Source organism: Lissotriton helveticus, chromosome 5_1, assembly GCF_964261635.1.
Source record: "Lissotriton helveticus chromosome 5_1, aLisHel1.1, whole genome shotgun sequence".
Classification (NCBI taxonomy): Eukaryota; Metazoa; Chordata; class Amphibia; order Caudata; family Salamandridae; genus Lissotriton; species Lissotriton helveticus.
The window spans coordinates 1,637,130,367-1,637,158,076 of NC_136065.1; the positions used below are offsets into that span (position 1 = coordinate 1,637,130,367).

Consider the following 27,710-nt stretch of genomic DNA (forward strand, 5'->3'; position numbering starts at 1 on the left):
GCTCCCCTGAAAGGGAGCCCCGACTCTGACCTTCCTGGTCCGAGTGAGACGCCATCTTCCAATCCCGCGTGGATTGCTCTTACCAAGGCTTGTTTGCTCCAAACCGGAAGCCGACTGCACCGACGGTGAGAGCCTGCGTGGGACAGATCGTGACCTGCTCCTGGACGTCGCAGATGCCCCAGAGCCCACGTGACAGCGAAGAGAAGCGCCTCGACGACCACCTGATTGCGCCCGACATTGCCTGGTTCCGTCCTGGTTCCACCCTGGTCACTGCTGAGTGACCCAGACTCTGTCCCCTCTGCTTTCAGGTACTCTACAACTTGAGTCCACCCTTGGACTCCACCGGACACTTCGTCTTCACCCTGCCTGCAGCCCTTTCAGCTTCAAGCACCAAGAGCCTGCGTGTCAAAACCCGACGCCACTTCGACCCTGTGCACCCACTTCCTGTGGGTGAGGTAACTTTGCTCCGCCGGTGTTCCCACACTGGTGCACACCTCTAGGGTCTGTGTGTTAAGTTTTGTTCCTCTAGGTTCAGCGGAAGTGTCCTTAAACTTTAACTATTTGACTTTTACGCACCATTGGTTAACATTGGTGCATGCGTGCGCTTTCCGCACATCTCCCGAATCCCGAGGGCCATTCCCGACTTCAGCATTGCTTGTCCTGACTGCTCCCAGCGATTCCCTAGGCCCTAGGCCTAACCACTGCTCGAGTGGCCTTTCTTATACCACTTGTTTAGTATATGGTTTGAGTGGCCCCCTGCCCTCATCCATAATTGTGCAACTTTGTATGTTTAAACAGTGCTTTTGATTTAACGCTTGTGCCCCTTTATTCATAAAGAATACTGGGGATTGTTTTTAGTAATAAACACATATATTTTTATAATATATACTTGTGTGGTGTCCTTTCATTTGGTATTACAGGATTGTATGTGGTAAAACAGCTCGCTTAACACGACCTCTTAAGTTAAGCCTTTAGGCTGCTTAGTCCATGCTACCACTAGGATAGCTTGTCTAATAAGGTTGACTTACAACCAGACACCATAAGGGGATTGTTTGGTCAGGTAGTAGGTGGTTCCAGAATTGGAAACATCCCCTACCAGGCCAACTTCTCACACTAAGACTCTAGAGGGCGTGTTAAGCCAGCTGTTTTACCATCACATTACCCCTTGAACACCCAGTGAAAGGACACCACACAAGTGTTATGAAAATAAACAGTGTATTTATTAGAATCACAACAACCCTGTACTCTTTATGAGGACAGGGTGCTAGGCACACAACAAAACTCTTACGAAAATACTTAAGTTAGCACGTTATACACAAATGCCCGAGGGGCACGAAAAACCATATACTTTAAAAGTGGAATGCGAAATTACTAGCAGGTAAGTACAGTACTAATAGGCTTTGGAATCGCTAGGACTTGACTATAGAATCGTTAGATTACTTCTAGGAGACCTAGGGGACTCGGGTGCAGAGTGTGCACTCTCACGCGGGATGCGGGACAAAGTCTATGGAGGCTAGTAAAGGCAAAGTTAGTGTTCACGGGCGAACCCGACCTGGTAGGAAGAAAACGACAGTGGATCCTGACCCTAGGATAGTGAGGCTATGCTGGGACACCGAAGTGCCGAAGTTACCTAGCCCAGGGGCTGCAGCTGCATAGGTCTGAAAAGACGTCGGGGATCTCGTTGCCGGACCAGGAGCCTGGAAGGAAGAAGTTGCTGGCAGGCGACCAGTGAAGAAAAGTTCGGTGGATCCAAGCCTGGATCAAGGAAGAAGAAAACCTGAAAGCAGAGGGGACCAAGTTCTTGAATCACTAGCCAGTGATTAAATGGGCACCAGGATGGCACCGGGCGAAGTCACCGCAGTCAGGTGAGTGGGCGCTGCTGGGCTCTGCAGTCTCTCGGACCAGGAGGCGTTGTCGGCGACCAGGATGGAGGTGCGAGCTGTCCCACGAAGGTTCTTGCTGTCGACGTCGCTGGACCCAGGATTGGGCAACAAGTCTTGGCAAATGCAAGGCCCACGCGGTGGACCTAAAATGGCGTCTTGAGTGGACCAGGAGGGTCCAGGGTACTTCTCCGATGGAGGGAAGCAAGGGCCAGTCTGGAGCAACCAGACCAGCAGCAGAAATGTCGTCGGGCGTCGTCAGGAAGGCCACAAGCCAGCGGGCTAGTAGCCAAACAACGCGGTGAGCAGTAAAAAGCAGAAGGGCCCCACGCAGATCGTGGAGATGCTGGGGGGCTGCTCTTCGGTGCTGGAGCTGCTCAGGGTGGGGGCTTCTCGGACCCCAAAGCACTCACCAGGAATTCACTCGGCGGGCTGGCTGGAAAGAAGTCGTGCAGTCTTGAAGATGGCCGGTCCCTCGAGGTCTCGTCACACCCACGAATCTCAGCGTGACTGATGATGCAGGTAGAGGTCAGAGGTGCCAGGGAAGCCGGTTCTCGTCGAGCTGGGCAGTCGGATTCCGGAGGAAGGACTTGCAGCAGACCGCAGTGTTCTTAGATGGTGCCTGCGGATGCAGGGTGACTACTCCTTAGTCACAAGGGAGAAATCTTAGGAAGAAGTCTTGAGTTCCTTTCGCAGAAAGTAGTTTCAGGATTCAAAGATGATCTGATTTGGAAGGGGGCCAGTCTCTACCTTTATCCTGTAAAAGGGGGCTGGCACGCGACTAAGTCCTGCCCTAGGGGTGGGACTAGGAGGGGGGTGGTTACACCCACTTCCTTGGCGGGCTTTTCCCCAGCACAGGGTCTGGAGTGACCCTGGAACTGGTTCCAGCCAGCCTATGCACAGTGAGCACCGGGGTGCCACGTGCAGTCACCTTCCTCTAAAGCCCTGCCTACCTACAATACACAAAACCCTGTCTGGGACGGTGCTGGCACCGCCCCTGGCAGGAAACCCTTTGTCCTTATCTCCTGCTCTGGGAGGACTCCCAGCAGCAGGAGGGCAGACTTGTGTCTCGGTGGCAGCATCCATTTTGTGGATGCTAAGGCTCTGTCTGACTTTTAACCGGGTTATAGGTTACATGCATGTCGTGTCCCTCTAGAAGGGTGGAATGCTAACCCCGTCGCCAGAATTGGCGAGGGGTTAGTATTCCAATTCGTATGACACCTTACTCGACATGTTTTGATAAAGCGATACCAGAGTTGGCACATAACCGCGAGGATTATAATGCACTTAAGAGTATATGGTATGCGATATCATGGAAGCGGCTAAGGGATGGATCCCGAAAGCCGCAGACAGGCTCAGCTCATGCCAGAGCACCATCTCACACGATTCCAAGCACTCTGCCTTCAGGACTGTTAAGGCCTGCCATAGGAGTGACTGATAGGAGATCTGTGTGTCCATTTTAGGGTTAGATATAGGTATACTATATCTAAAGCAAAGGGTGAGTACACCACCTTGCCCCAGCTGTCATGCAGCCAGTTGTGTCAGTTTTAGTTAGTCAATCCAGGGGTGGCACAATACATGCTTCAGCCCCTGGGAGACTTCTGGGTGCACCTCAGCCCTGGGTACAGGGACTTGGAGAGGGCCCAGTGCCAATTCAGTACCTGAGTACAATTTGGATAGAGAGAACAGCTAGGCTGTGGGTCTGATTAGCAGGCCCACAGCCAGGGAAAGTCGTAAACCAGTGCAGCAAAAAGCAAAAATCTGGGTGATCATAGGATTGCAGACCCTACTCTCCTACAACTGCTAAGCAGTTATTTACTTGACTATGATGTGAAAAGTCAAAGTAAATCAAAAAAATTGTTCTTTAGAAGATTTTCTGACTGAAAAAGGCAGAAAAGTGTGGAGCTGTGTATCCAGGGTCCTTCCTGAAGGAGCCGGAAAGAACAACTGACCTAACTGTAACCCCTGACGCATGATGGGAAGCTAGGGGCAGAGGTGCCTTAAAGGCACAGCGTCAGTTTTAGTGCATTCAGCTACAGGTTAGCTTTTCAGTCTTTTTAGACTGGGATTTTGCAATGCAGCCTGGGAGCTGTATATGCTTACAGTGTGTTATGAGAATTTCTACTGTTTTCTGTAAATTAAAACAGTTTCTAAACAAGCATTGGTGTTGTTTCTCATGTTTCTAATACAGAATTCACTGTATTGTGGAAATTCTTCACTGCATATTCCAGCTCTATTGTTTATTTGGCTGCAATTGCTTATTTTTATATATATATATATTTATATATATGTCTATAATATATGTGGGGCACATATAATATATTGTTTCCGGGGTCCCGCGCATGGGCGGGAATTGAATATGCTACTTACCAGTATGCATCTGTTCTTGGCATGTAGGGCTGCTAACATTCATATCTTAGCATTAGATCGCCGCCTAGTGTTGGGCTCGGATGATTGCACATTGTTGTCCTGGAAGAGTCTTCGAAGTATCCTGAGATAGGTGGCTCCTCCCCTGGACTACAGTGCGCATGGGCATCGGCTCCATCCCCAGATTGTTTTTCGCCATTGTGGCAGAAGATGGAGTGAAAAGTGTAAAGGATGTCCATGCTAATGAATAAATACAATAGTATATCTGCAGCTGCGACAGGCACCGGGGAGGAGGGTGGGCGATATGAATGTTAGCAGCCCTACATGCCAAGAACAGATGCATACTGGTAAGTAGCATATTCAGTTCGAGGCATGTGGGCTGCTAAATTCATATCTTAGCATAGAATACATAGCAGTCCCTCCATCAGCGGCGGTTGCCCGTGCCAGCTGCAGAAACCTGAAAAAGTGTCTTGAGAACAGCCTGTCCTACAGCTGCTTGCTGCTTGGAATGCACATCAACACAGTAGTGTTTTGTGAAGGTATGTGGTGTGACCCACGTGGCTGCTCTGCAAATATCCTCTAAAGGAATGTTCCCTAGGAAAGCCATGGATGCCCCCAGTTTGCGTGTGGAGTGCGCTCTGGGGGGTATTGTTAAAGTGCGCTTGGCTTTTTGATAACATATCTGGATGCACTTAACAATCCACCTGGCTATCCCTGCTTTGGAAATTGGGTTGCCTTTGTGTTGTGGTGCGAAGGCAACAAAGAGTTGTTTTGTCTTTCTAAAGGGTTGTGTTCTGTCTATGTAGTACATCAACGCCCTCCGTACATCTAAGGTATGGAGCATTCTTTCCGCCACCGTTTGCGGGTTTTGAAAGAATGCTGGTAAGTCAATAGTTTGGTTTAGATGAAACTGTGACACCACCTTCGGAAGGAATTTGGGGTTAGTGCGTAGCACTACCCTATTTGGATGAATTTGAATGAATGGCTCTTGGATTGTGAGCGCCTGCAGCTCACTGACACGCCTCAGAGACGTAATAGCTATAAGGAAAGCTACTTTCCACGTAAGGAACTGGAGTTCACACGAGTGCAGTGGCTCAAATGGTGGTCCCATCAGTCTGGTGAGGACGACATTGAGGTTCCACACTGGAGCTGGCGGTGTCCTTGGGGGAATGACTCTTTTCAGACCTTCAAGGAAGGCTTTAATGGCGGGCACTCTGAAGACAGAGAGGTGCTGCCTGTTCTGAAGATAAGCCGCTATGGCGGATAGATGTATCCGAATGGAAGTGTACGCCAGATTGCACTTGTAAAGATGCAACAGATAGCAGATGATGTTGGGGATAGATGCATCAAGCGGGTTGATGTCATTGGCTGTACAGTAGATGACAAAACGCCTCCACTTCGCAGCATAGCATGCTCTAGTAGTTGGTTTCCTCGCCTCCTTGATGATGCTCATGCATTCTGGAGGCAGGTTAAGGTACCCAAACTCTAGGACCTCAGGAGCCAGATCGCCAGGTTGAGCTGTTGCGGATCTGGATGCTGAATTTCTCCATGGTTCTGCGTCAAAAGACTGGGCGTGAGACGCAGTCTTTGATGCGGCACCACTGAGAGTTCGAGGAACGTGGTGTACCATGCTTGGCGCGCCCACGTTGGAGCAACTAGGATGAGAGTCATCTCGTGCTGCCTTAGCTTTCTTGCGACCAGCGGTATTAGAGGGGCTGGCGGAAAAGCGTACGCAAATTTGCCTGACCAGTTCATCCATATCGCATTCCCCTGCGACTGTGGGTGAGGGAACCTGGCGGCAAAGTGTTGGCATTTTGCGTTCTCTTTTGTGGCAAACAGGTCTATCTCCGGATGACCCCACTGCTGGAAGTACGGGTGGAGGACAGATGGGTGTAACTCCCACTCGTGCATTTGATGGCTGTACCTGCTGAGCAGATCCGCCATCTGATTGTCCTTTCCTGGGAGGTGTTCTGCCATGAGGAAAATGTTCCTCTGAATGGCCCACTTCCACATGCTCTGAGCAAGATGAGACAGCTGTGGCGAGTGGGTGCCTCCCTGCTTTTGAATGTAGTACATCGAGGTCATGTTGTCCGTCCGGACTAGCACGACCTTGTTGCACAGATGTACAATGAAGGACTTGAGCGCCATGAAGATCGCCATCAGTTCCAGATAGTTGATGTGCATCTTCTGTTGCTGCGTTGACCATAGTCCCTGCACTGTGTAAGTGAGCACATGAGCTCCCCATCCCTGGAGAGATGCGTCCGTTGTCAGGACAATCTGCGGCACAGGCTCTTGGAACAGTCGGCCCTTGCAAAGGTTGTGTGGAGTCCACCAATGCAGAGAGTCGTATGCCCGACTGGTAACCAACACTAGGTCTGTCAATTGTCCACGAGCCTGTGTCCACTGATTCGCTAAGCACTCCTGGAGCGGGCGCATGTGTAGCCGTGCGTGAGGGACTATGAAGATGCAGGAGGCCATCATGCCTATCAACTGCATGAACACTCTCGCTGGAAGCGAGTGTTGTGGCCTGAACCTTTGGATCAGGGCCTGCATGCTGTCTATCCTGACTTGGTTTGGCTGAGCCATGGCCGTCAGGGTGTTGATCGTTGCACCTAGGAACTGCCGGACATGTGCCGGCTGAAGATGCGATTTTGGGTAGTTTAGGGAGAAACCCAGATCGTGAAGAAGGTGAATTGTAGTTGACATGTCCGCGGCGCACTGCTGCTCTGACTTGGCTTGTACGAGCCAGTCGTCTAGGTAGGGGTAGACATGGATGTTCTGCCTCCTGAGGTGCGCCGCTACTGTCGCCAGACACTTGGTGAACACCCTCGGGGCTGTTGTGACTCCGAAGGGTAGGACCTTGAACTGGTAGTGCCTGCCTTGAATAGTGAACCTGAGGTATTTCCTGTGTGACGGGTGTAGTGGAATGTGGAAATACGCATCCTTGAGATCTAAGGTTGCTAAGAAATCTCCTTGGTTTAGCAAGGGAAGAATGTGTTGCAGTGTAAGCATGTGGAAATGTTCCGATAGTATGTACAGGTTGAGGGGGCGTAGATCTAGAATGGGTCTGAGAGATCCGTCCTTCTTTGGAATAAGGAAGTACAGGGAATATACCCCTGTGCCTTCCTCTCCCACCGGCACTTGCTCGATTGCTCCCTTTTGCAGCATCACCACTACCTCCTGCTGCAATAAGAGCAAGTGCTCTGCGGACATAGGCCTTTGCCTTGGCGGGATGTTGGGTGGAGTGGACTTCAACTCTAGGCAATAACCATACTGGACTAGTTGTCTCACCCACCTGTCTGTGGTGATGTTTTTCCAGACGGGCAGGAACTGCTGCAGTCTCCCCCCGACAGGTGTTAGGTGGTCGGGGGGCAGTGACAGAGAGTCACTGTTTGCTTGGAGTAGAGGAGCGGGGGTTGTTGTTTCCTCTGCCGCGACCTCTGTTGCTGTTATTCCTGTAACCTCCCTTGTTCTGTTTCGTGAACGAGGATTGCGCTCCACCTTTTGAGAACTGGGATTGTTGACCCATCTGTCCTCTGGTGACCCCACGTGCACCTGAGCGACGAAAATTGCTGCCACGAAACTGTTGAGACTGCAGGGCCCCCATGGATTTAGCAGTTTCCGTGTCCTTTTTTATTTTCTCTAGGGTGGTGTCAACATCTGGACCAAACAGACTATCAGGATTGACCGGTTGATTAAGAATTGTTGTCTGAATATCCGGTTTAAAGCCTGAGATGCGTAGCCACGCCTGTCGTCTCAGCATAACGCTAGTGTTGACAGCCCTAGCAGCTGTATCTGCAGCGTCAAGCGCACACTTGATGGCTGCGTTTGAGATTAGCTTCCCTTCGTTAATGAGCAGTTGTGTAGCTTCTTGGAACTGTGGAGGCAGGTGTTGTACAACCTGTTCTAGGGTGTCGTAGTGTGCCCTATCGTAACGCGCCAAGAGCGCCTGTGTATTGGCGATGCGCCAAAAGTTTGATGCCTGTGCAGCTACTCTTTTGCCCCCTGCCTCTAGCACTTTGGACTCCTTATCCGGGGGAGGAGCTTCACCCGTTGTCTGGGAGTTGGCACGCTTCCTGGCATTGGCGACCACAAGAGAGTCCAGTGGCAATTGTCCCCGGATGTAGGCGGGGTCCGCAGGTGCAGGCCTGTACTTCTTTTCAATGCGAGGGTTGACCACTCTCGCTCTTGTAGGCTCCTTAAAAATGTCCCCAGCATGTTTGAGGACTCCTTTTAGCATAGGAAGTGTCTTTACTGTCCTTTCAGAGACTGAAAAGGTGTCGAAAAGGAAGTCTTCCTCAACCGGGTCGGCATGCATGTCCACATCATGATTGGCTGCCGCCCTTTCAAGTAGTGCATGAAAGCCTGCTGAGTCCTCAGTCGGGGATGCACGTGCATTAAAGAGCTGCGGGTCCTGCCCCACACCCTGGGTGTTCTGGTCACCAGTGTCATCGTATGAATCCGGTTGTGCATCAGGTTCATCGATAGGGAAATTGTACTGCTCGTCCTCATCATACCCCTCACCCGCAGAGTGTTCTGGGGAGGGAGTAGGGCTCCGTCTTGGAGGAGGCTGGATTGGCTCCGTGAGGCCTGAGGCGTCAAGGGGCACCCTCTTCTTTTTCAGTGGGATGACATAGGGGTCCACTGGCTCCGAAGTGATTTTCCTCTTATAGAGGGTCAGCTTGCCTGTGTCAGCGTCGATGAAATGCTCTGAATCGTCTTCTGATTCGAGTACCCGACGTGGAAGCGGGCCAGCCGGCGAAGAAACTTGTTTCGGAGCCGGTTTGGTTGAAAACGCTTTCGGCGCCTCCTTAGGTGGCAAAAGAAAGAGAAGTTTTCCAGAAGGCTTTGCTGGAGTGTCCTTTTGCGGCTGCGGCGATGGTATCGGAGCCGACGGGGCAAAGGCTTTCTCCCTGATTCTTTGCAGTGAGTCTGCGATGAGGGACGTCTCACTCACAGTGGGTTTCGTCGCTGACGAGGATGGTCTGATCGGTCCCTCGGATCCGACGTCCTTGTGGGCCTTGTGCGCTTTGGGCGCGGAACCTGCCTTCACCGCCTCCGATTCCTGAGTCCGGGGCGCAGACTTCTTGTGCGTAGCCTCCTTGGAGCCGACTTTGGCGGGCTTGGACGGCGTCGGAGCCGCTGACCCGTGCCGACCATCTTTCTTGGAGGACCCCTCCTCAGGCGTCGGTTTCGATTTTGCAGCATCGGAATCGACGGACTTCTTCGGCTTCTGCGGACCGGAGGTCGACGGAGCCGATGGGGTAGCGGGCACCGTCTTTTTCACCGGCACGGCAGCCATCTTAGGGACACTCGAGTCCTTAAGGTTCGGTTTCGTTTTCGGGTCGGCCATTTTAGGTGTCGTCGATCCCGATGGTTTCAGTTTCGTTTTCGAAACAGTCTGCTCAGCAAGTGAGTCCGTAGCCGGGCCCGAAGGCGGGGCTGTGGCTTGCGGCAACGGGTCTTGGGTAAGGCCGACAGGCGATCCCGTGTCCCGGTCGGTATCTTCGTAATCTTCGGGGCAGAGCTCGTCCCCCGAGCTGTCTGCCGCGGCCCCATAAATCTCATCGTCGTCTCCTACCTCTTCGACGTATTCAAGGCCTTGACCCGCGACTCCGTCGTCGTCTCCCGGATCCGCCTCGACCTCCGTCTCTGGTGGGGAGATTTGTAGATGGTGACCCTGGACCTCTTCGTCCTGGTCGCCGAAGATGTTCTCCGGATCCGGGGCCGCTTGCTTAGCTTCCAAGCGCACCGCGCGCCGAAGCTTGAGAGTTTTCTTGGAGCGGAACTGCGCACACAATTTGCACTTTCCGTCGTCGTGGTCAGGCGAAAGGCACTTGTTACAGACGGGGTGTAGATCGATGTGTGGGTACTTGGACCCACAGAGCGGGCAGTACTTAAACGGGCTCCGCTCCATGTCCGAAAAGGCTTGCAGTCGTGTCGCGATGAGAAGGCCTCAAAGTTCAGAGAGCGAAGAAAACTCCGCTTATTCCGGCTCCAAGAGACGGAAGACTCGAGACCGTGCGCAGACAATACCGACGCAATGAAATCGAGGCCTTTTGGCCGCTAAAAGTTAGTTTTACTTGGTTCCGACAGTAAGACGTCGAGACCACATCCGAACCCAATGGCGGAAAAAAACAATCTGGGGATGGAGCCGATGCCCATGCGCACTGTAGTCCAGGGGAGGAGCCACCTATCTCAGGATACTTCGAAGACTCTTCCAGGACAACAATGTGCAATCATCCGAGCCCAACACTAGGCGGCGATCTAATGCTAAGATATGAATTTAGCAGCCCACATGCCTCGAACATTCTAATGCTTATGACTATTGATGAGGATCCCCTGGAAGAGAATAGGGGTTGTACCCAACCCAGGGTTGGGACCCTTTTCGTCCCAACCTTTTACCTACCTGTAACGCTCCTAAATCCAGTAATTAGGGGCACCCCTAAACCTTGCTTCCTCAGACAAGAAACCAGTAGAAGAAAAGAAGTAGGACCGAACAGCAATGCCGAAGCTAACAAGAGGAGGACGCCCAATGACTTGACCCCAGCTCCACCAGCATATCCCTACCTCAAACCTGCTCCAGCTAAATCCAGGTGTGTCCTGCAGTCAGCAACATCGAGAAACCCAGAGGACCTGCCTGCCTTCCATCCATCCATCCCAAAGACTCTGTCTCCCGTGAACACGGCATTTGTTCATCAACAGACTTCAGCACCGCAAGGACTCGCAGGTCTGCACCTCTCTGCACCGGATGCCCAAGGCCCTAGTCAGAGTGACCCAACACCAAGAGGTCTCCCCGGCGATCCTAACCTGAGATCTGGTGAGCCCTGACCTGCCTCAAGCCTCCAGCTGAGGACTGCAGCCTCAAACCGGAATGTCCCCCCAACCGCGACCAGGAGCTGGTAATAAGATACAACCCTGAAAGTCACCCCTACACACAACGCCCCACAGCCTTGGGTGGCCCAACCAACGGTGCCTAACCAACCCCCAGCATCCCAACTTACCTCTTGAAGTGGGGGTCGCACCCAGAAGACCATCGTCCCTGAGCCTGCAGTGCTTTTGCAAACCAGAGATACCCCATTGAAAGCTACAGGGCACCCAATGCCAAAACAGCACTCTCCACCTCGCCGCGCCAGTGCCGCTGAGGGTGCACTTTTTGTGCTGGCCTAAACCCCTATTTCCCCTGATCTTAAGTCCAGAAGCTTTGCTTCCACAACCCAGTGGCATGCTCGTCAGCAGCCACTAACCGGAGGCTCCCTATCACACATTGGGCCTCAGTACTCTGCACCTGGTCGCCCTAGTTCCGCTGAGAGTGTAACAAGTATGCATCCATGACCCTGAGGGACCCCTGATTCTAATCCCCAGAATACCAACTCCCACAACAAAGTACTTACCCTAAAACCGATAACACTATTTTCCTTCATAGGAGAACATGGACTGTTTTTCTATGAAAAGTTTCTAAGTGTGGAGTTTGAAAATCTAAGAAATCCTTTAAAACTGTAACTAAAGAACCAAAACGCTTTTACTTACCTGCTTACAGGAAATGTCCCAGTGCAGTATCCAGGTATAATGCACTGTGTTAGAAAAGTGATCTAAAAAGAAAGCAACTTACATGATATTCTGCTAAAACTCCTAAACAAAGTATATGTACTGTATACTGGACAGCACTGCATTTTCAGTAACACTACTGTAATCAAATCAAAATACATTTACAAATGGAATTCAAACGGTTTACAAACTGTAAAGTATTTATTGCTTAATTGTGCCAGGCTTGCTTGGTTCTAGAAAATAAAACGAAGAATATTTTTATACAAAAACAATTTGTCTGAAGTTCAGTCTTTGAGTGTGTGAATTCATTTGCTGACTGAGTGTGTACAACAAATGCTTAATAGTGTCCTCTAATAAAACCTTTACTACTCGACCACAGCACCACAAATAGAGAGTGAGGTGCTATCCACTTTACCTCTGCCTACCTTTTGGGTTCCACTGGACTCTGTACACCTCACTTTGATATAGTGTATACAGAGCCAGCTTCCTATAAGTGGGAAAAGTGTACAGGATTTAACAGACTTTTTTTTCGACAATATCGGTTTTTTTATGAGCATAATGTTCTTGCAAACATTACCACATTCTTAACAGCTCACACTAATGCATTACGTTTCCATTAAATATTCTACAGATGATGATCAACAATTTGATTTAAACGTTCATTTTCATATCTACTTTTACTTTATACACAACGGGGAAAGGTGGTAAAGAAAACAAGCTTTGTCTTTTCTCTTCTATTATTACGAATTTTACCTCCTTTCTATGTTGCTCCCCTGGAGAAACAGAAGGGGTTCATTGATGCTGTTCGCAAAACAGAAGCAATGCACATGATGTACTTACAGTATATATGTCTTAGGATATAGAAAACCAAATGTCTCTATAAACTTTATAATAAAATATGTTGCCTTTATGAAATGCTTTGTAAACACTGTATAAAATTTGCTGTATGACTACATTATAGGTTTGAGACAACTATTTCAATGCCAAAAAAAGCACTGTTTAGACGGTAAGGTGGGTCAATTCACATACCATGCTTAAAAACTCCAAGAAGCAGAGATTTGTCAGCCTCTGTATCCCACCAGCCTGTTGGTACCTCCAAAGGTTCCACCTCTGGTAACCATATGTCAATTGCTCTGTAGGGATTACAGAAAGAAGAAAGTGATGCAATAAACAGAACAACAGTATTGCGATTACTGGACTCCCATTATCTTCCATCAATGGAAAACTGAACTAAGGCTGTCTTTATATCTTATTTTATTTCTGACTGATCATTTCTTATAAGAGACAGCAAATACCTAAGAGGACCATTCTATTCCATAAGAATGTTTCTACATCAGTCAGATCAAGTCTAACCCCAGACAGCGTAGGAATGTTCTAATCTATCACTGGGCTGGTATATTGAATGATTACTGCTCTGGACGTAATGAAGGAAACAGGTACAAATGGAAAGGGTGAAGTTAGAACAATGCTGATACGGAAAGGTAAAAACAAAAAAACAAATCTGTGGTCATACCTGGCGTCAGTTCCTCCCAGCACATGCATGGCTTGATCTCCAATAACCTCTTGCCTCAGATAGTAGAGCATCCGGACACGAAGTAGCACCCTGTAAATTTACAAGGATTAATACCGAGTTATAAAATATTCAACAGCCAATGCTCTCTCCAACACTGTAGCTGGCCTTAGTCAGCAAGTGCTATTAATCTTATGCCAGATATGACACAGGGAGAGTATTAGGCGAGATCAATGCAAACAACTGAGTAGAAGAAATGCTTGCAGACAGTCGACAACTAAAATCAAATGAAGACCAGAGGTTCTCATTCTCATTTCACAACACTAGAAATACCTGTGTGATCTAAAGCTTTGCCTTACTCGATTAATAGGCTTAATCTTCAAAGTTATGTTACCCCCTTAGTGTTAAAGTACTCTTCGAAAACAAACACCAGGTCTGTTTTGTAGGAAGCTGGCTCTGTATACATCAAAGTGAGGAATAGCGTCCACAGAGTTCAGTGGGACCCCAAAGGTAGGTAGAGGTAAAAGCAGATAGCAGTTTGCTCTCTATTTGTGGTAGTGTGGTCTAGCAGTAAGGCTTTATCAGAGGGTAGTGTTAAGCATTTGTTGTACACACTCACTCAGCAAATGATATCTCAGGCTTAAAGACTGAACTTCAGACCAACTGGTTTTGGATAAAAAATATTCCTTTAGTTATTTTTATTTCTTAGAATCAAGCAAGCCTGGAACAGGTAAGTACTTTGTAGTAATATTACGGTTTGTAAACAGTTTGAATTGAAGTGGTATAGATAAATAATAATAAAAAACATTTATAGAGCGCAATGGTTACGCCATCTCGGCGTGTCCCCGCGCTGGGTGAGAAGGAAGCAACAAGAGACTCCTCAGTAAATCCACTACTCGCTGCTAGCGAATAGAAAGGTTTTCAGCGATTTTCTAAACGTGCTCTCAGAGCTTTCCAGCCTAAGGAATTGTGGGCTTTTGGTTTGATTGCAGTAGAACTACTAGTAATGCAATGCTTTGAAATATAGTACATATACTTCGCATTGGCTTTTTAGTAGAATGTGCAGTAGGTTACTTTACCGATTACTTTTCTTACACAGTGCAGTTTACCATGATACTGCACTGGGGCATTTCCTGTAAACAGTGTACTAAAAGCAGTTTTGTGTTTTAGTTACAGTTTTAAAGGGTTTCTTAGTTTTTACAAATCCACATTTAAAGAGACTTATCACATAAAACAGACAATGTTATCCTACGGAGGAAAGGAAAATGCTACTTACCAGTATGCATCTGTTCTTGGCATGTAGAGCTGCAGATTACTACACTTTGCATTAGATCGCCACCTGGTGTTGGGCTCGGATGATTGCATGTTGTTGTCGTCTTGGAAGAAGTCTTTTGTAGTCACGAGATAGGTGACTCCTCCCTTGGACGATAGTGCGCATGGGCATCGGCTACATCCTTAGATTGTTTTTCGCCGTGATGGGAAATGATGGAGTTAGCAGAAGTAAAGAAAAGGATGTCCATGCGTGTGCATCTAAATATGATAAAACTGGAACAGACTCAGGTCCCGGGGAGCCGGGAGGGTGTGTAGTAATCTGCAGCTCTACATGCCAAGAACAGATGCAAACTTGTAAGTAGCATTTTCCGTTCGAGGCATATGAGCTGCAGATACTACACTTTGCATCGATTGTGCAGCAGTGTCTCCCCCAGCGGAGGTCACCTGTATCTGTTGCAGTAGTTTGAAAGAGAGTTTTAAGGACAGCTTGGCCTACTGCAGCTTGCTGCTTGGCATGCACATCAACACAGTAATGGTGTTGTAGACCATGTTGCTGCCTTGCATATGTCTTCAAGGGGGATGTTCCCTAGGAAAGCCATAGAGGCTCCTAGTTTGCGTGGAGTGTGCTCTAGGAGGAACTGGTAATGTGCGTTTTGCTTTTTGATAGCATATTTGTATACATTTTACAATCTACCTTGCAATTCCACCCTTAGAGATGGGGTTGCCTTTATGAGGAGAAGAGAAAGATCCAAACAATTGTTTTGTTTTTCGAAAATATTTAGTCCTATCTATATAGTAGATTAGAGCTCTTTTAACATCTAGTGTGTGTAGAGCTCTTTCTGCTACAGAGTCAGGGTTTTGGAAAAACACAGGTAACTCTACAGATTGGTTTAAATGAAAAGGAGTAATGACTTTTGGAAGGAATTTAGGATTAGTTCTTAGAACTAATTTGTTACGATGTAGTTGTAAAAATGGTTCTTGTATTGTGAAAGCTTGTATCTCACTTACTCTTCTAAGAGAGGTAATAGCAATAAGGAAAGCTGTTTTCCATGTGAGGAATTGCAGTTCACATTTGTGTAGAGGTTGAAAAGGTAGTGCCATGAGCCTTGTAAGAACGACGTTTAGGTTCCACACTGGAGAAGGTGGCAACCTGGGGGGAATGATTCTCTTTACTCCTTCCATAAATGCTTTAATAGCAGGTACTCAAAAAAGAGACTGATGTTGTCTGTTTTGTAAATATGCTGCAAATGCTGCAAGATGTAGGCGTATAGATGAATATGCCAAGTTACATCTCTGTAAATGTAGAAGGTACTAAATAATATTTTGGATAGAAGCATCCAAAGGATCAATATGGTTATTGTTGCAATAAATGGCAAATCTCTTCCATTTAGCAGCGTAGCAAGCTCTAGTAGTAAGTCTCCTGGCCTCTTTAATGATGTTCATACAGTCTGGTGGTAGGTTAAGATAACCAAACTCTAAGACTTAAGGAGCCAGATCGCCAGATTGAGTTGATTTGGGTCTGGATGTCTGATGTCTCCATGGTTCTGCGTTAGCAGAGATGGTGTGAGACGTAGCTTTTGGTGTGGAACTAGAGACCGTTCTAACAGTGTGGTGAACCATGGTTGACGTGTCCATGTGGGAGCTACCAGGATTAATTTGAGAGACTGTTGTCTGAGCTTGTGTACTACTAGTGGTAGTGGCGGAAAAGCGTACGCAAATCTGCCTGACCAGTTCATCCATATCGCATTGCCCTTGGACAGCGGGTGTGGAAACCTGGCGGCGAAGGTTGGGCATTTTGCGTTTTGTTGTGTGGCGAACAGATCTATGTCTGGGTGCCCCCACTTGTAAAAGAATGGTTGAAGAACTTGCTGATGTAGTTCCCATTCGTGAATCAGTTTAGTCTGCCGACTTAACAGATCTGCTGTCTAATTGTGAACTCCTGGAAGGTGCTCTGCTAACAGATATATGTTTTGTGGAATGGCCCATCTCCAAATGTTCTGTGCGAGCGGTAACAGTTGTAGAGAGTGTGTCCCCCCCTGTTTTTGTATATAATACATAGCTGTCATGTTGTCCGTCCGGATTAAAACATGGAATGTTTTGAGTACTAAGAATATTGCTAGCCGCTCTAGATGGTTGATATGGAACAGTCTTTGTTGAATGGTCCATTACCCTTGAGTTGTATGATGTAGGAGATGGGCTCCCCGTCCTGTGAGAGATGCGTCTGCTGAGAGTACTATTTGTGGAACAGGTTCGAGGAACGGCCGCCCTTTTGTCAAGTTTTTGGTGTTCCACCACTGCAGAGAGCAATGTGTGTGGATGTCTACCAACAGCAGGTATGTTAGTTGCCCTTGAGCCTGGTTCCACTGTCGTGCTAGACATTCCTGTAACGGACGCATCTGCAGTCTTGCATATGGTACTATGAAGATGCAAGATGCCATCATGCCCATTAGTCTCATGAACACTCTGGCTTGCAGAGATTGTTGATGTTGGAAGACTGTGACTAAGGCTTGAATGCTCTGTATCCTTGCTGGACTGGGAAACGCTAGAGCTGTAGACGTGTTTATTGTAGCCTCTAGATACTGATGTATATGAGAGGGTTGCAGGTGCGACTTGGTGTAGTTTATTGTGAACCCTAAGTCGTGCAATGTTTGAATTGTCTGATGTGTGTGTTGAACACACGGATTGAATGACTTGGCTTTTATGAGCCAATCGTCTAGATAAGGGAAGACATGTATTTGTTGGCTCTTGAGATGTTCTGCTACTACTGCTAGGCACTTTGTGAATACTCTTGGTGCGGTTGTAACTCCGAATGGAAGGACTTTGAATTGATAATGTTGTCCTTCCAGTACAAACCTTAGATACTTCCTGTGAGCAGGATGTATAGGAATGTGATAGTAGGCGTCCTTTAGATCTAGTGTTGTAAGGAAATCGCCTTGTTGCAGCAGTGGGAGCACTTGTTGTAAAGTGATCATATGAAAATGTTCTGATTGTATGTAATGATTGAGGGGCCTGAGGTTGAGAATTGGTCTTAGTGTCCCGTCTTTCTTGGGTATTAGAAAATACAGCAAGTAAACCCCTGTTCCTTGGTATTGTAAAGGAACTATTTCTATTGCGTCCTTTTGAAGAAGTGACAGGACTTCCTGTTTGAGCAGAGTAAGGTGATCTGCAGATATTGGACGCTGCCTGGGTGGTATGTGTGGAGGGTTGCTGTAAGTTCCAGACAGTAGCCATACTGGATCATTTGTCTTACCCACTTGTCTGTTGTGATGGAATTCCAGACAAGTAGGAACTATGTTAATCTGCCCCCCCATAGGAGTGGAATGCTATTGGGGGGAGCAGAGGAAAGTCACTGTTTTGTCGTGCAAGAGGTTTGATTATTGTTGTTACCCGACCTCTTCCCCGTTGTTGTTTCCTCTATATCCTCCTCTAAAATATCCCTTGTTAGAGGACGTTTGTGTGTTAGAATTGAAGGATGTTGTATTGTCTGCTCCAGTCTGTTTAGAGCCTCCTCTGTAGAAGGAGTGACAAAAGGAACTTTTAGCTTGTGTGGACTATAAAGCTCCCATAGATTTGGCAGTATCTGTATCCTTCTTCATCTTTTCAAGTGCTGTGTCTACCTCTGGTCCAAACAATTGATTTTGATTAAATGGCTGATTTAAAATGGTAGTTTGCACTTCCTGTTTAAATCCTGAAATGCGTAGCCATGCATGTCTTCTAAGTAGGACACTAGTATTTACAGCTCTAGATGCAGTGTCTGCCACATCAAGTGCACACTTGATTGAGGCATTGGAAATTAGCTTGCCTTCTTGTATAAGGCCGTTTGCCTGTAATCATAGGGAGAATTTGAACAGACCTTTGCAATTGTTTAAATGTATCTAAAAGAAAATCCTCCTCTGCTTCATCAGAATGCATAGTGACCCCATGGTAAATAGCAGGCAAGTGCCCAAAACTAATGTTATCTGCTGGGGGAGAAGGTTTTGATGGATATGACTGAGGGTCAGGAATATCTGGTACATCATGTGGGTTTGGGTACTCCCAGTCTATCATCCATAGGGTATGGGAAAGTCTCATCTGGGTCTATCCCTTTCCCTAGACTATACTCATCATCGTGTGGTGAATGTGAAGAATGAGGAGATGAAACCTGTGGTGAAATGTTAAGAGGAGCAGGAAATGAAGGAGACGGAAGTATAGGAGAAGAAGGGTGCATGGGAGATGTGCAGAGTCCTCCTTCTTGGCAGGCACCACAGGTCTAGGTGCTGTGTCTGCTTTCCTCTTTTTATGAGGTGTGGTGTGTAGGAAGGTAGATCCCTGACTATGGTTGCCCCCAACTTTTTGCCTGGTGTTTTGCTGGTTTTCTGACTTAGTTGACCTGGGGCCCTGCTATTCAGGACCCCATGCATACTGCTCTCTCTGTAAAATGGATTCCATGTACCTTAGGTACATATCTAATTGGATACTGAGTCACCTTATCAGTCCCTGTACAGTGTACCTTAGGTACCCAGGGCATAGGTGTACCCAGGGCCTACCAGGGGCTGCAGCATGTATTATGCCACCCCTGGCTGGCCATCCAAATCTGACACAACTGGCTGCACGACAGCTGGGGCAAGGTGGTGTAATCACCCTTTGCTGTAGATATAGTATTCCTATATCTAACCCTAAAATGGACACATATATTCCTATCAGTCACTCCTATGGCAGGCCTTATCAATCCTGAAGGCAGAGTGCTTGGAATAATGTGAGACGGTGCTCTGGCATGAGCTGAGCCCGTTTGCAGCTTGCGGAACCAAGTCCTAATAGCTGTTCCATGATAACGCTATACCATATACTCTTAAGTGCATTATAATCCTCGCGGTTATATGCCAACTCTGGTATCGCTTTATCAAAACATGTAGAGTAAGGTGTCATACGAATTGGAATACTAACCCCTCGCCAATTCTGGCGACGGGGTTAGCATTCCACCCTTCTAGAGGGACACGACATGTTGGTAACCTGTAACCCCGGTTAAAGTCAGACATAGCCTCAGCTCCACAAGATGGATGCTGCCACCGAGACACAAGTCTGCCCTCCTGCTGCTGGGAGTCCTCCCAGCGCGGGAGGCAAGGACAAAGGGTTTCCTGCCAGGGGCGGTGCCAGCACCGTCCCAGACAGGATTTTGTGTATTCTAGGTAGGCAGGGCTTTAGAGGAAGGTGACTGCAAGTGGCACCCCGGTGCTCACTGTGCATATGCCGGCTTGAACCAGTTCCAGGGGCACACCAGCCCCTGAGCTGGGGAAAGCCCGGCATAGGAGAGGGGTGTAACCACCCCCCTTCCTAGTCCCACCCATAGGGCAGGACTTAGTCGCGTGCCAGCCCCCTTTTGCAGGATAAAGGCAGGAGCAGGCCCCCTTCCAAATTAGATCAATCTTTGAATCCTGAACCGACTTTCTACGAGAGGAACTCAAGACTCTTCCTAAGATTTCTCCCTTGTGACTAAGGAGTAGTCACCCTGCAGCAGCAGGCACCAACCAAGCATCGCGGTCTGCTGTAAGTCTCTCCTCCGGATCAAGACTGCCCAGCACGACGAGAACCGGCTTCCCTGGCACCTCTGACCTCAACCTGCATCATCAGCCCAGCTGTGATCCGTGGGTGTGACGAGACCTCGAGGGACCGGCCATCTTTGAAGACTGCACGACGCTTGTCCAGCACGACCACCGAGTGACCCTCGACTGAGTGCTTTGGGGTAAGAGAAGCCCCGACCCTGAGCAGCTCCAGCACCGAAGTTCAGCCCCCCTGCATCCACGAGATCTGCGTGGGGCCCTTCTGCTCTTTGCTGCTCACCGCATTGTCCAGGTCACTTGCCCGTTGGCTAGTGGCCCTCTTACGACGCTTCACGACGACAAACACCGCTGGTCTGGTTGCTCCAGACTAGCCCTTGCTCCCCTCCAAAAGAGGAGCACCCTGGACCCTCCTGGTCCACTCCAGACTCCATTATAAGTCCACCACTTGGGCTTGCATTTGCCAAGACTTGTTGCCCCAATCCTGGGTCCAGCGACGTCGACAGCAGATACCTTCGTGGGACAGCTCGCACCTCCATCCTGGTCGCCGACAACACCTCCTGGTCCGAGAGACTGCAGAGCCCAGCAGCGCCCACTCACCTGGTCGAGGTGACTTCGTCCGGTGCCATCCTGGTGCCCACCTAAATCACTGGCTAGTGATTCAGAACTTGGTCCCCTCTGCTTACAGGTCTTCTTCTTCCCTGATCCAGGCTTGGATCACCACGAACTTCTTCACTGGCCGCCTGCCAGCAACTTCTTTCTTCAGGCTCCTGGTTCTTCAACGAGGGTTTCCGACGCAACTTGAACCTTATGCAGCCGCAGCCCCTGGGCTAGGTAAACTAAGTACTCCGGTGCTCCAGCATAGTCCAACACCCTAAGTGTTCGGATCCTCTCTTGTTTTCGACCCACCTAGTCGGGTTCGCCCGAGAACAGTAACTTTGTGATTGCTAGTATCCATAGACTTGTTCCCGCATTACGCGTGAGAGTTCCCACTCTGCACCCGGCGTCCCTAGGCCTCCTGCTTCTAATCCAAGGGTTCAGCATTGTAGGCCTAGCGTTTCTACAGTCTAGAAAAGTATTATTTACCTGCTAGTAACTTCGCATTCCACTTCTTGTGTATATGGTTTTTCGTGCCCCTCGGGCATTTGTGTAAATTGTGCGACTTTAAGTATTTCTTTAAGAGTTTTGTTGTGTGCTTAGCTCCCTGTCTCATAAAGAGCCAGGGTAGTCCTGTTATAAATAAATATACTTTATTTTTGATAACAACTTGTGTGGTGTCCTTTCACTTGGTGTTCAAGGGGTAATGTGATGGTAAAACAGCTGGCTTAACACGCCCTCTAGAGTCTTAGCCTTAGACTGCTCGTATCCATGCTACTAGGATAGCTGGTCTATCAGGTTGACTTACAACCAATCATCAATAAGGGTTGTCTGGACTGATACATAGTGATCACTAGAATAGTGAGCACTGCATATCAGGCCAACTTCTCACAGCCCCTGCCTCTGCCCTTGGCGCTGTTGCCGCGGTATCCTCCCCTACTTTGCTTGGTGTAAGAGGATTGCGCACCACCCTTGTTGAATTGTGTGTGCTGTGACATTTGGCCCCTGGAAACACCTCTACTGCCTGAGCGACGAAAAGTGCTCCCCCGAAACTGCTGGGACTGGAGTGCCCCCATGGACTTGGCAGTCTCGGTATCTTTCTTTATTTTTTCCAGGGTGGTATCCACCTCAGGACCAAATAATCTGTCAGAGTTTACCGGCTGGTTAAGGATGGTAGTTTGTATTTCCGGCTTAAACCCGGAGATCCTAAGCCATGCTTGACGTCTTAGCATCACCCTGGTGTTAATCGCCCTGGCAGCAGTGTCCGCAACATCTAGTGCACATTTGATGGAAGCGTTCGAGATGAGCTTCCCTTCTTGGATAAGCATCTCCCCTGCCTCCTTATATTGATCTGGTAGATGCTGCAACAGGGTCTCTAGAGTGTCGTAGTGTGCTGTAGGAGAGTAGGGTCTGCAATCCTATGATCACCCAGATTTTTTGCTTTTTGCTGCACTGGTTTACGACTTTCCCTGGCTGTGGGCCTGCTAATCAGACCCACAGCCTAGCTGTTCTCTCTATCCAAATTGTACTCAGGTACTGAATTGGCCCTGGGCCCTCTCCAAGTCCCTGTACCCAGGGCTGAGGTGCACCCAGAAGTCTCCCAGGGGCTGAAGCATGTATTGTGCCACCCCTGGATTGACTAACTAAAACTGACACAACTGGCTGCACGACAGCTGGGGCAAGGTGGTGTACTCACCCTTTGCTTTAGATATAGTATACCTATATCTAACCCTAAAATGGACACACAGATCTCCTATCAGTCACTCCTATGGCAGGCCTTAACAATCCTGAAGGCAGAGTGCTTGGAATCGTGTGAGATGGTGCTCTGGCATGAGCTGAGCCTATCTGCGGCTTTCGGGATCTATCCCTTAGCCGTTTCCATGATATCGCATACCATATACTCTTAAGTGCATTATAATCCTCGCGGTTATGTGCCAACTCTGGTATCGCTTTATCAAAACATGTCGAGTAAGGTGTCATACGAATTGGAATACTAACCCCTCGCCAATTCTGGCGACGGGGTTAGCATTCCACCCTTCTAGAGGGACACGACATGTATGTAACCCCTAACCCCGGTTAAAGTCAGACAGAGCCTTAGCATCCACAAAATGGATGCTGCCACCAAGACACAAGTCTGCCCTCCTGCTGCTGGGAGTCCTCCCAGAGCAGGAGATAAGGACAAAGGGTTTCCTGCCAGGGGCGGTGCCAGCACCGTCCCAGACAGGGTTTTGTGTATTGTAGGTAGGCAGGGCTTTAGAGGAAGGTGACTGCAAGTGGCACCCCGGTGCTCACTGTGCATAGGCCGGCTGAAACCAGTTCCAGGGGCACTCCAGCCCCTGGCCTGGGGAAAGCCCGCCAAGGAAGTGGGTGTAACCACCCCCCTCCTGGTCCCACCCATAGGGCAGGACCTAGTCGCGTGCCAGCCCCCTTTTACAGGATAAAGGTAGGAACTGGCCCCCTTCCAAATCAGATCATCTTTGAATCCTGAAACTACTTTCTGCGAAAGGAACTCAAGACTTCTTCCTAAGATTTCTCCCTTGTGACTAAGGAGTAGTCACCCTGCATCCGCAGGCACCATCTAAGAACACTGCGGTCTGCTGAAAGTCCTTCCTCCGGAATCCGACTGCCCAGCTCGACGAGAACCGGCTTCCCTGGCACCTCTGACCTCTACCTACATCATCAGTCACGCTGAGATTCGTGGGTGTGACGAGACCTCGAGGGACCGGCCATCTTCAAGACTGCACGACTTCTTTCCAGCAAGCCCGCCGAGTAATCTACTGGTGAGTGCTTTGGGGTCCGAGAAGCCCCGACCCTGAGCAGCTCCAGCTCCGAAGTGCAGCCCCCCAGCATCTCCACGATCTGCGTGGGGCCCTTCTGCTTCCCGCTGCTCACCGCGTTGTTTGGCTACTAGCCCGTTGGCTTGTGGCCTTCCTGACGACGCCCGACGACATTTCTGCTGCTGGTCTGGTTGCTCCAGACTGGCCCTTGCTCCCTTCCAGAAGAGGAGTACCCCGGACCCTCCTGGTCCACTCAAGACGCCATTTTGAGTCCACCGCGTGGGCTTGAATTAGCCAAGGCTTGTTGCCCAATCCTGGGTAACTTCGACGCCAACGACTTCATCCTTCGTGGGACAGCTCGCACCTCCATCCTGGTCGCCGACAACGCCTCCTGGTCCGAGAGACTGCAGAGCCCAGCAGCGCCCACTCACCTGACTGCGGTGACTTCGCCCAGTGCCATCCTGGTGCCCACTTAATCACTGGCTAGTGATTCAAGAACTTGGTCCCCTCTGCTTTCAGGTTTTCTTCTTCCTTGATCCAGGCTTGGATCCATCGAACTTTTCTTCACTGGTCGCCTGCCAGCAACTTCTTCCTTCCAGGCTCCTGGTCCGGCAACGAGATCCCCGACGTCTTTTCAGACCTATGCAGCTGCAGCCCCTGGGCTAGGTAACTTCGGCACTCCGGTGTCCCAGCATAGCCTCACTATCCAAGGGTCAGGATCCACTGTCGTTTTCTCCCTACCAGGTCGGGTTCGCCCGTGAACACTAACTTTGTGAATTCTAGCTTCCATAGACTTTGTCCCGCATCCCGCGTGAGAGTGCACACTCTGCACCCGAGTCCCCTGGGCCTCCTAGTAGTAATCTAACGATTCCCTAGTCCAGTCCTAGCGATTCCAAAGCCTATTAGAACTGTTACTTACCTGCTAGTAATTCGCATTCCACTTTTAGCGTATATGGTTTTTCGTGCCCCTCGGGCATTTGTGTAACGTGCTAACTTAAAAGTATTTTCGTAAGAGTTTTGTTGTGTGCTTAGCTCCCTGTCTCATAAAGAGCCAGGGTAGTCTTGTTATAAATAAATACACTGTTTATTTTCATAACAACTTGTGTGGTGTCCTTTCACTGGGTGTTCAAGGGGTAATGTGATGGTAAAACAGCTGGCTTAACACGCCCTCTAGAGTCTTAGCCTTAGACTGCTCGTATCCATGCTACTAGGATAGCTGGTCTATAAGGTTGACTTACAACCAATCATCAATAAGGGTTGTTTGGACTGATATATAGTGATCACTAGAATAGTGAGCACTGCACATCAGGCCAACTTCTCACATGTGCCCTGTCGTATCTAGCCAAGAGTGCCTACATGTTAGAGATACGCCAGATATTGGCCGCCTGAGCTGCTACTCTCTTTCCTGATGCCTCCAGCACTTTAGACTCTTTGTCTGGGGGAGGAGCTTCACCGGTGGTCTGCGAATTCGCCCTCTTGCGGGCATTAGAAACTACCAAAGAGTCCAATGGCAACTGGCCCTTGATGTAGGTAGGATCGCCAGGTGCCGGTCTGTATTTTTTTCTCAATTCTAGGGTTGACTACCCTTGACCGTGTGGGTTCCTTAAAAATGTCCGCAGCATGCTTAAGGACCCCTTTCAGCATTGGAAGAGTTTTTACAGTTTTTTCAGCAGTTGAGAAAGTGTCAAAGAGGAAGTCCACCTCCACAGGGTCAGCATGCATTTCCACGTCGTGGTTTTTAGCTGCCCTCTTAATTAAGGCATTAAAGGCCGCAGAATCCTCAGTGGGAGAGGTCTTGACGTTGTACATCTGAGGGTCCTGGATGGTGTGCTGATCCCCTTGGTCACCTGCCCCACCCCATGAGTCCTGTTGTTCATCAGGCTCTGTGTTGGCAGGAAAATTGTATTCCTCGTCCTGTTCCCCTGCATCCTCTCCATCAGAGTAAGTGGGTGAGGGTGTTGCAATTCTTGGAGCCTGAGGAACTATTGGTTCGACTAAGACCGGTGAATCTGGAGCAGGCCTTTTGCGCTTTAGAGGAATTGTGTATGACTCCAAAGGCTGCGATGCCGTGAACTTCCGTTTATAAAGCGTAAGCTTCCCGGTGTCAGCATCGATGAAATGCTCCGACTGCTCTTCTAGTAAGGGTGGCCGATGCACCAAACTCCCAGCCGGGTGAGTTGGCTTCGACACCACAGAGTCCTTGGGTACCGAGCGCGGTGCGAAGGCCTTCGGCGCCACCTTCGGCGGCAACGTGAAGTGGAACGGCGTTGAAGTGTTTGGCGCCGGGACAGCTTGCTTCGGGGTGGAAGGTGCGAGAAGTTGGCCTGATATATAATGTTCACTATTCTAGTGAACACTTTGTATCAGTCCAAACAACCCTTATTGATGTTTGGTTGTAAGTCAACCTGATAGACCAGCTATCCTAGTAGCCTGGACACGTGCAGTCTTTAGGCTAAACTCTAGAGGGCGTGTTAAGCCAGCTGTTTTACCATCACATTTACCGCTTGAACACCAAGTGAAAGGACACCACACAAGTTGTTATGAAAAATAAAGTATATTTATTTATAACAAGACTACCCTGGCTCTTTATGAGACAGGGAGCTAAGCACACAACAAAACTCTTAAAGAAATACTTAAAGTCGCACAATTTACACAAATGCCCGAGGGGCACGAAAAACCATATACTATACAAGTGGAATGCGAATTACTAGCAGGTAAGTAACTATTCTCATAGGCTTTAGAATCGCTAGGACTGGACTACTGAACCTTTAGATTACAAGCAGGAGGCCTAGGGACGTCGTGTGCAGAGTGGGAACTCTCACGCGTAAGGCGGGAAAAAGTCTATGGAGGCTAGTAAAAGCAAAGTTAGTGTTTTCGGGCGAACCAGACTAGGTAGGTCAAAAACGAAAACGGATCTAGACACTTAGAGAGTTGGTCTACGCTGGAGAACCGGAGTACTCTGTTTACCTAGCCCAGGGGCTGCGGCTGCATAGGGTTCAAATGTCGTCGGGTTTCTTCGTTGATGAACCAGGAGCCTGAAGGAAGAAGTTGCTGGCAGGCGACCAGTGAAGAAGTTCTTGGGGATCCAAGCCTGGATCGGGGAAGAGGAAGACCTGTAAGCAGAGGGGACCAAGTTCTGAAACACTAGCCAGTGATTTGGGTGGGCACCCGAGTGGCACCGGACGAAGTCACCTCAACCAGGTGAGTGGGCGCTGCTGGGCTCTGCAGTCTCTCGGACCAGGAGGCGTTGTCGGCGACCAGGATGGAGGTGCGAGCTGTCCCACGAAGATATCTGCTGTCGACGTCGCTGGACCCAGGATTGGGGCAACAAGTCTTGGCAAATGCAAGCCCACGCGGTGGACTTAAAATGGCGTCTGGAGTGGACCAGGACGGTCCAGGGTGCTCCTCTGTTGGAGGGGAGCAAGGGCCAGTCTGGAGCAACCAGACCAGCGGTGTTTGTCGTCGAAGTTCGTCGTCAGAGGGCCACTAGCCAACGGGCAAGTGACCTGGACAACGCGGTGAGCAGCAAAGAGCAGAAGGGCCCCACGCAGATCTCGTGGATGCATGGGGGCTGAACTTCGGTGCTGGAGCTGCTCAGGATTGGGGCTTCTCTTACCCCAAAGCACTTGGTCGAGGGTCACTCGGGAGTCGTGCTGGGCAAGCGTCGTGCAGTCTTGAAGATGGCCGGTCCCTCGAGGTCTCGTCACACCCACGGGTCTCAGCTGGGCTGAAGATGCAGGTAGAGGTCAGAGGTGCCAGGGAAGCCGGTTCTCGTCGAGCTGGGCAGTCTTGATACGGAGGAGAGACTTACAGCAGACCGCGATGCTTGGATGGTGCCTGCTGCTGCAGGGTGACTACTCCTTAGTCACAAGGGAGAAATCTTGAGAAGAGTCTTGAGTTCCTTTCGTGGAAAGTCGGTTCAGGATTCAAAGATGATCTGATTTGGAAGGGGGCCTGCTCCTACCTTTATCCTGCAAAAGGGGGCTGGCACGCGACTAAGTCCTGCCCTATGGGTGGGACTAGGAAGGGGGTGGTTACACCCCTCTCCCATGCCGGGCTTTCCCCAGCTCAGGGGCTGGTGTGCCCCTGGAACTGGTTCAAGCCGGCATATGCACAGTGAGCACCGGGGTGCCACTTGCAGTCACCTTCCTCTAAAGCCCTGCCTACCTAGAATACACAAAATCCTGTCTGGGACGGTGCTGGCACCGCCCGTGGCAGGAAACCC

The 27,710-nt window shown here is 49.3% G+C and overlaps 1 protein-coding gene across 1 annotated transcript in view; it reads right to left on the reverse strand.

Annotated features, from left to right (window-relative positions):
- The window catches only part of LOC144755671 (chromodomain-helicase-DNA-binding protein 8-like), a 1,307,007-nt gene that overhangs the window by 785,608 nt on the left and 493,689 nt on the right, over window positions 1-27,710 (reverse strand). Inside the window, 2 exon segments of the mRNA XM_078644841.1 lie at window positions 12,825-12,928; window positions 13,309-13,398. Coding sequence (XP_078500967.1) covers window positions 12,825-12,928; window positions 13,309-13,398 — 194 coding nt within the window.